General features: G+C 47.7%; 1 protein-coding gene across 1 annotated transcript in view; it reads right to left on the bottom strand.

Annotated features, from left to right (window-relative positions):
- TYRO3 (TYRO3 protein tyrosine kinase) overlaps window positions 1–6,105 on the bottom strand; it is a 37,022-nt gene extending 30,917 nt beyond the window's left edge. Inside the window, exons 1-2 of the mRNA XM_009640225.2 lie at window positions 5,924–6,105; window positions 3,509–3,609 (exon numbers count right to left, since the gene is read on the bottom strand). Of these exons, the coding sequence (XP_009638520.1) occupies window positions 3,509–3,609; window positions 5,924–6,105 (283 nt within the window). The remainder of the gene's footprint in view (window positions 1–3,508; window positions 3,610–5,923) is intronic.
- Window positions 6,106–9,175: the final 3,070 nt, after the last annotated feature.

The following is a 9,175-nucleotide window of genomic DNA, read 5'->3' as shown; positions in this document are numbered from 1 at the left end:
TGGTGCTGCCTTCTAGCATGCTCCGACACCACGAGAACCAGGCTGCCTTGGCACTAGGGCTAATTTGTTTCAGAACTGAAGGCTATCCATGGACACAACTCTCTTGATAACTATCTGTTCCCCACCGTGGAAAGACTACTTCTTGGTACAACAGGCCTTGGATCAGGTCCACAGGGAGCAAAACACAGCTGCAATGCTAACTACCTCAGGTCACCTGTAAGTGGCAACAGCCGAGTGTAACTCAACACATCAAGAGATGGGGTTCCTCCTTTGGGCAACGCTTAAAGTTTTGTGGTTTCAGTGCTCCAAACCAGTTGTACAAAATTCACCAGCCATCAGCACCAGTGCTGATCCTATGGAACAGCCAGCATGCACGTCTCGTGGCTGGTGGAAGAGCTGAAGGTCCAGAGAAACACTGAGTTCCCCTTTATGCTCAAAACTTTGGGTGTCAAGCACAGCCGCTACAGACTGCATCTACACCAAAGTTAGGTATTCTCAGGTGGAAAAAGTGTTTTCTGGAAACAGTTGATCTGCCACCTCACAGAAACAGAGGAACCAACAACATTGTGCATTCACACACTGAAGTGACATTGTTCATCCCTGGCCAAAGATGATGGGCCCAAGTAGCTCCAGTTGGTGAGGCAGATGCTGAGCACCTCCAACAGCCGGCAATTAATGTAGGTGCCTAAGGCTTGTCATTTCCCCTGCAGTCCAGCTGAAAGTGGTGTCCCCAATCTTTCACCAACCATCCAGTTGCTGCTTGCGTCTCTCAGGTGGCAGTTTCTGAGTACCTTCCTTGCCTCCTTGCCACTCTAAAGGGAGTGGCAAGTAAATGAACTGAAACCAGATCTAAAGACAGGTCACTGAAGGAATGATGTTGCCTATCTGTACAAAGGCCAATGCTCAGGACAGGTATATCCATCATGATGATTCACTGCTTGGTTTTGCTTAGATTTTTTTTTTATTGCAGTCATTATAAACAATAAAAGTGAACAAACTTCCCAGATACCAGCTGTGACACCTCCACCTGCTTTGCCGTCCCTCTCCAAGGAAGATTAGAAGGGAAAATACCATTGCTGCTTCTACCTGTGAGGAGGATCCCTGCCTCCTGTCCCTTTGCCATGACACCCAAGGTAGCCTTTTGGGAGGATCCTGCCCAGCTCAGCAGGTTTTCTCACTTCGGGAGCAGCTAACCAGATCAGACAAGACCACAATTAAAAACTCTTACAGTTCAGGGCGCGCAGCTGACTCATGCAGCTCAGGAACTTGCGCTGCCCCCATACGTGTATTACCTGGATACCTCCCTGTCTGTGACACATTTAGCCTCCCCGCTCCTGGTACAAGAGGTGATCACTGGCATCCCCCTTTCACAGATGCACCGTGGAGGTACTGTGCCTCCAGAAAATCAGTGGCAAAGCAAGGAAATGACCCTGTCTATTCCCTGTTCCAAGCTGGCATTTTTTTTACTACAGCTCAGTTTTTAGACAGTGTTAATTCAGGGGGACATGTCCATGCAGGTGTGGCTAGGGCTCTGACTGTAGCCACAATAGGGGCTAGCAGCCCCAGGAACAGCTGCACAGTCAGAGGTGTAATTTCAGAGGGAGAGTTCTGTAAGAAACACAATCTCTATTTTCCAGGTGGTCACACTCCACAATGTGCCTCTTATATTACCTCTCCAGGCATTGAATCCTATCATGTTCTTGGTAAGGCCAGAGTCTAGTTTCTAAACCAGGGAACACTTTCAAAATAATTTTGTTTCTGTAAATTCTGAGGAGTGTTTCATAAGATCAAACTTTTTAGCTGTATTACAAAGACTGTTAAAATACCATCGCTACAAATTCTGCCCGATACAGACTACCTAAGTGGATCTCAAGGCAGGTATTAGACAGCAGAGAAATCCCTGCGAGCTCACTTTAAGTCAGACCACCAGTAGTCCGCACTTGTTTTGTGTGGCACACTGAAGGGTCTCAGCACCTACTGAGGGCTTCAAATGACCAGGGTAAAGATACTCTCTCAGTCAAAGAGGACAACGGTTGTTATCAATACAGCAACCACTTCCAGGCAGAGCTGGTACCCCAGGTAAGAAACACATACAGCGGTAACAGTGACAGTGGGACCAATAGGCTCTTGCATTCCCTGATGTTTTCTTATGCTAACAGCTGACACATTTTTAAAAATCCACCCCTTACCACCCACTTGTTATTTTTTAATTTTTTCCACTAACTCCCATTTCACATGATTACACGTTCAGTTCAAGTTTAACTAGCTTCTGCTGTACTTGCTTTTCTCATAAAGGCAACTAGTTGCATTTTTTTAGCTTATGCTTCCGCTGTAAGCTTTAGCCTTCATTCTCAACACTCCCCCTCACCTAGCTGCAGCTGGTTTTTTGTGACTTTGGTATTTCTTGCCTGTGCTATCCAGAAGGGCTCCTTTGTTTTTCAGACAGCTTAGCACACTGAGCTACCCAATTGCTCCTAATGCACCCACCATGCAAACGCAGCCATCTCTGGAGCGGGCCATGGTAATTGGAATAGAAATAGACCCTGCACAATAGACAGCATTTTAAGCTGTAAACAGTGTTCTCCAGTCAAAGATTTGGTAGACAAAAGCCTGGGATTTATGGAAGGCAGCAGGTTCCTCTTCCTCCAAGAACTGCTATGAATGTTTCCACAGCTCTGAGTGAGACCTTTGCTGTAAAACATCCAGACCACACCACCTCCCATGAAATCCTCCCCACTCCTCCTCTTTAAGACTGTTGATTCAGCTGTGGCCCAGAATGTTACCAAGTACATCCAAAAACCCCACTTTTTGCCGCAAATGCGCTGTTCCTGTCAACTTCCTCACCAAATATTAAGCCATCCAATGACTACTACTAGCTTCTGAGGATCTAACACAACCATGGCTCAAGGAAAACGAAACTAGAGACAGTAAGAAGCCATTGATCCATGCTGCCTTGGGCAACCATGAAGAAGTTATTCTTTATAAGACAAGACTCGGCAAAACAGTGCTACATGGAAGTCACAGCTATGAAGCTCTGACATACAGCACTTCTCCTGAAACTCAGAATTGGGCTAAAAACTCTACCTCTCAAAGACCTGTTTGCCTGACACACAGAACCAGGCTGTGACCCTGCTTTGAGAAGTGGGTTGGACCAGACGATCCCCATGGATCCCTTTCAACCTGAACCATCCCGTCATTCTACGAATTATTTGGAGACCAAAGCAACAACTGATTGAGGGGCTGGAAAGAAATATGTGTGCATGAAAGGATCTTCCACTTGTTTCTCAACGTGCCAAAATAAAACCAGAAGGTAGTAAACTGACAGCTCCTCTCCTCAAAGCTACTCTCCTACCGTTTCTTACTCCTGCTCTGTAGTGATCTCACTGCAGTCAGCAATGGTTCAGAGCCAAGAAGCCTGTCACTGGAGCAATCTGCTCTCACCACTTCCACCTAGAGCATATTGGTGGGTCAGCCCTGAAAGGAAACCAGCACTACTACTCCTCCTTACCTTCCACTATGAGCCACACTTGCTGTGATTCTTCCTTCTTCCCCCCGTTCTCAACCTGGCACCAGTACTTCCCAGAATCTGTCCGCTCGACGGATTTCAAGCTGAAAAAAGTCAAAAGCCACATCGATATTTTACGTGGATAAAGCATGTTTTTGCCCAAAGGACCCTCCAGTGTTTGGCAAACCAGATGCATGGACAACACCCACTGAGACGCAGCCAGCTCTGGGGAGGAAGGCAGCAGCTAGCCAGCACAAAGCGCGCGGCAAAACAGAGACGGGAGGCTCCTCGCTAAAGTGGGTGGAGGGAATCCTCAGCAGAGCAGACAGCCTTCCTCCAAAACGTCATCATGCAAACCCCGTCATTTGTGTCCTTTGAGGACAAGAAGGGGTCGGTCATCTCGATCCTGAATCGTGACTTTAGCTAGCCTTCAAGAGCGACAGCTTGGCCTACAATGTCGGAGCTAGTGGGAAACTCCAAATCACAAACCTCCAACGAGCCAGACTGTCTTGCCTCAGTTAGGTGACAGGACTGGTGACAGCCTCATACAGGAACAGATGGGTCAGAAAAGGCCCCCCTCACCTCAGCTGCACTCAGTGATATCCTAAGAGCGCCTCACGCTGCAAAACTCCTCAGGCCTCTTGATTTGTGATTTTAAGGGGTTATGCTGGCCTGCTCCAGCACAGGACCTCGCCCTACGAACTCTTCTGTGTCCTCCCTGGCTCAGCAACAGCTCCCCTTCCGAGAAGATGCATCCAAGCAGGGGATAGCAGCCATGGGGACTGAGCAGCATTCAAGTCTCAGGCCTCCAGTTCAGGGGAGAAATTCTGCTCCTTGCTCCACCGCTGGAAATCTGCTGTATCCTCACTGCCATTAGCAACGTGAGGCTAGCAGAGTGAGTAAAGGCAGAATTTGGTCCCAAAGCAACAAGGTCTCAGCTACCAAAGGCACCCGTGTGACTCTGAGCACCTGTCAATGTACAAATGTTGATTGCCCCCTGGCAGGATGTGCAGCCATGCGTCTGCTGCCATGCAGGGATCCTCAGCAGATCTGATGCCTGCTTTTCTAACGCTAGCAGTCCACCTTGGGGAAGGGGAAGAACGTCTCGGGAAGGAAGACAGAAAAGGGAGAATGTTTGCTGAAATGCACAAAATGGACCCACTACAGCCTGATTTTCAGAGCTGTACCTTCAAATGGCATCAGCTGTCCTGCCCATCCAGCCACATGTTCTGAAACGCAGCAATCGCAGCAGTGTCACACACTGGGTGGTAGAAATGATCACTTTAGGACAAGAAAGGAAAAAGGAGACAAAGATACGGACACATCTAGATTTAGCACCCTATACTTAACCCTGGTGCTGCAGAAAGTTTTCAGTGGAGTAAAACAAGAGGTGAGAAAGGAGATCAGATTGAGAGACTGTGAAGGGCAAAGTTAACTAGGGGAACTGGGGGGAAGTAAATAGTATAGTTTCAAGACAAACAGTTTTCACAACATAATGTTATACAAGAGTTTTACTGGGAACAGATTTTTTTTTTTGCTATCAAAATGTTTATTACAGACAAGCTTGAGCACAGAGATTTTCAGTTGGTGGAATTGGAGACTCCGTGCAATGTCAATCCAAGAAACCTAACAGGAGATGAGGCCAGAGCTCTGAGAATTGCTCTTCCCTGTCAGTCAACAGTTTTGAACCCTCACAGTGATGGCATGCTTGCTTGTACAAGTTCTCTTTACGCACAGAAAGAGCCAGGGCAGAACACTGGGTCTTGTTTAACTTAGTACTTCCAGAACTAGCTGACACCCCCCTTCTGCCGAAATAAAAGCACAGAGAGCTGCTTTGCAGAAGAGAGTTTTTGTGCCTCTGAGCAGGGCAGGACTGGTATCGTGTAGCATAAACGTACAAAGGAAGTCGCTGCAAAATGACTCAGGGATGGTTCAGGTGACAAACACTCCTCCCCAAAGAAAGGAAAGGGACATAGTCCTGGGAGTCTCATTTCAATTAACAATCCTCACACTTTATGCGGACTGACAGGTCAAGAGAGAGAGTAAGAGAACGGAATGAGTATGAGAGAGAAAACCTATTTACGTAAGTCAGACTTTAGTCTTCCTGCTGCACGGCAGAACAAGATGAACAAACAAGGCAAGAACATCCTTTCACCTTGGAGTCACGTCTTGAGCATCACAAGCGTCAGCAAAGCACCCGTCACCACAGCAGTCAGGAAACCAATATGGTTCTAGTGCATAAAATCTCAGCCCTCAGTGGCTTCTATTCTGCTCTCAGTTATGCCCTTGCCACACACTGAACTGCGGACCTAAGGACTCTGCCCCACCGAGGGCGCTTGCAGTTGCATAGATATAGCTGACAGCAGAAACCCGTGCAATAGTTTCCACGATATTCTTTCTTCTCTGTGTCTGTTGTACCTGAGGAAGCCGATCCAGTGTTCTTCATCTACTGGAATGTACACCTGGTCTACGCTTTGCACCACTGCTCCGTCCTTGATCCACAACATCTCAGGGTCTTCCATTCCCTCGAGGCTGCAATTTAGTTTGACGGGTTGACCCTGGGACACCTTTAATTTGATTGGAGATCCTGTAAATTTCATACCTAAAAAAAAAATACTACTCCGCCCCACCCCCAGAAGAAGGGGGGTTGGAGTACAGCAAATTACTCTAGGTTGGTGGTCTGGAATTACATACCCTACCAGCACACGCTGCAGAGGGCTCTGTTAGTCTCAGCACTGCTCTACTATGTCAGCTAAGCGATAGTCAAAGGCAAGCACTGAAAGCACAACTGCTGGAGAAAAGCGGTGGCTCAGTCCATACACGGGGCTTTTTTCAACTCATGTAACAGTAGGGTGAGCTTCTGCAGAGCAGTGTCCAGGCAGAGCCAGACAGAAACACTGAGAGCTTTGCCGTGTCAGTGATCCAGCAGTGCTAAGCGCACTCGCTGAACACGGTACCACACCTCCCTCTCTTCCCCAGGTTTGCATTTCAGCTACGGTGTTCCCCGTGCTGCTAAGAAATCGTCGTGCTTGCTCCATTGTATGCATTTGTAAAGAGCCGGGATACAAGAAAGAATCAATTATGTCTCGTTATCCAGCATACACTGTTCCTCTGCATTACAGAAAGCTTCTCTGCAATTTGCAAAACCCATGAAAGCAAAGCCTATTCCACGGCATACCTCGCCGAGGAGCAGAACTGTTTACAGAACAGATATTTCTGTCGTGTGACGTGGGCGTGTGCTCAAACGAGCCTCCCTGACCCTTCAGTCCAGCCGAAAGACAACCTTACACTCAGAGCTATACAGTTGCGACCCCAAAGCCGCAGGGCCAGAGTCAGTGGAGCTGCTCAGGTTTATGTTGACACAGAAGCGATCAGAATTTGGCCTGGAGCACTGTTAGATGTGTGGGTGGATGGGGAGTGTTTCCCTCAAGCAGAAGCGAATATATGGAATGTGTTACCATGAGAAAACACGGAAGCCAACTATATAAGCGCGTTTAAGAAAGAAAGGCATATAAAGGAGGAACCAGAGGATCAAAGGAGACCGTGGGAAAGCAAGAAGGTGGGAAATAAACATAAAGCTAGTTTTGTTAGGGAGAGTGGCCATTTCCTATGCAGTGGCACTGGACTGACAGACCAGACCAGGTCTAGCCTAGTTCAGTATTATGCCCCGGCACTGGCCTCCACATCCTTCAGAAACAAACGACTCCATCACTCCGCTGCTCTTGCACGGCCACGTATCACAATATACACATGCATCACGACTTCACCCAGTTCATCGGCTGGTCAGCTTCTCACAGGATGCCTCCCTAGCCTACAGAGCCAGACAGAAAAATGCCAGTTGTGAAATCCAGAGTGCTGCTAAGTAAGCAGCCCTGTTGCTCTCGAACCCTGTTACAACCTGATCGGTGAGCAAATACAGAGATTTCTCACGTGCCACTTCCCTTCTGGCCAAGATATCACCCTCCCACAGCCACGAGGGCACCACCTCACAGGGCAGAGCAACAGCTGAAGGACTCACAGTGTGGTTGTAGCAGCTGGAAGAAAGGGAAAGCCAGCACTACGGGACCAGCCGGCACTCTGCCACCGGCAGCCGGTACCCAGCAGAGCACCAGTGGTCCGGGAGCAATCCCAGAGCACAGGCAGAAGGACTTTATTCCTTTCCTTAATGAGATTCCCTCAGCCTGTTAACAGCTGGTTTCCCACACTCAGTCTTTTGCCTTTTTATCTGCTGTTATTAATTTAGCAAATTCACAGAGAGCATTGGAAAACTGGTAAGATGATCATTTTAGTTTAGTTGCTACAGCTCGTTTTCTGGGCTAAGGATTTAATCACCTTGGGTGAGGATGATCTAACCTCACATTACTTAACTCATCTGTAGCACAAATTACATGTCCCAGTGCATGCCAGAAAGCATCCTCCCTTTCACCACTCGCAATATGGGAATGAAACATGAAAGCTTCATAGCAGCTCTCTGTGTGTTACAGAGGACTGATGCAGCCAGGCTGCTGAACGCAGGCACAAGTTGACGGACGCTTTCATTACAGGTGCCTTCATGGAAAAAGCAAGCTACTCAGCCCTTCTCAGACTGCCCTGCTGGAAGAGTTCGCCACACATTAAACAAAGAAACGTTGTTAGAGCCCCTTCATGGCTTTCAGTTCCCATACAAATTAATGATGTAGGAAATTAATATACAGTACAAGTGTTCAGCCTGAGTTGTAATTCTCCACATTACTCAAGTATAATCCCTCCGTCAAGATCAACTGAAATGAAGACATCCAGATCAGGGATTTTTAATAAATTCACAGTTTTTTGACAAAAATCCAGTTTTAGCTGCAGCGTCTCTTCCTGCAGGTTTCAGGAAGAAGCACACAGGCAGCCAATATGGATTTTAATTTCCACCTATTCCTCCTTCTATTCTCCCACTCACGATTTCTCATCTGATAACATTCTTGCCAGCTCAAAAAATAATCTCATCCAAATAGGTTCCTCCAAGCCTACCTGTCAGAGCTGCAGGAGTTAAAATGTACAGCTAGGAAATAAAATTGTATTAAATTTCTTATCAATCACTTGTCAGACAGAATTGACAGCAAACCAATGTACTAGTTGTCAAAATACGTGACATATTTGTTTGGTTTTTTTTTTTTGGTTGGGTTTTTTTTTTGGTTTTTTTTGTTTTTTTAAATTTGCCACCTCTGAATATTTTGATTCCTAGGAACAGAAGGATGCTTTTAGTTAAGTTACTTTGGGAGCGGAGAGAGAGGCAGATGTCTACCCATGCATGCCGAGGGAGAGGTTTTTCGCTCCTCAGATGCCTTAGGACCCTGACCTAGCGATCCGACCCGTACCGCAGCCTCGCCAGCTCGGTGTCACTGCACACCCACGGCTCCCACACGCAGCGCAGAGCCCAAACTCCCGGGGAAGCGTGGGGGAGGCTTTCCCGGGCGCCGAGAGGCTCTCACACGCTGCCTCTCCCTGCCGGCTCAGGGGTGAAACTTCGGAAAATGAGTTCAGGAGGGAAAAAGCAACAAAAGCCACTCAGGAATGCGTTAGCGCCCGGCTTTCCTCGGCGGCGACCCGCGCTAGGCAAATACCAGAGCGATGCCTCCGCAAACAACGAGGAGGATTATTTGGGCTGCGCCTTACTTCTCCGCTCTTGCAGGCAAGCGGGCA

Source organism: Egretta garzetta, unplaced genomic scaffold (genome assembly GCF_000687185.1).
Source record: "Egretta garzetta isolate BGI_Z169 unplaced genomic scaffold, ASM68718v1 scaffold526, whole genome shotgun sequence".
NCBI lineage: Eukaryota > Metazoa > Chordata > Aves > Pelecaniformes > Ardeidae > Egretta > Egretta garzetta.
This window is presented reverse-complemented; position numbering and strand designations above follow the sequence as displayed.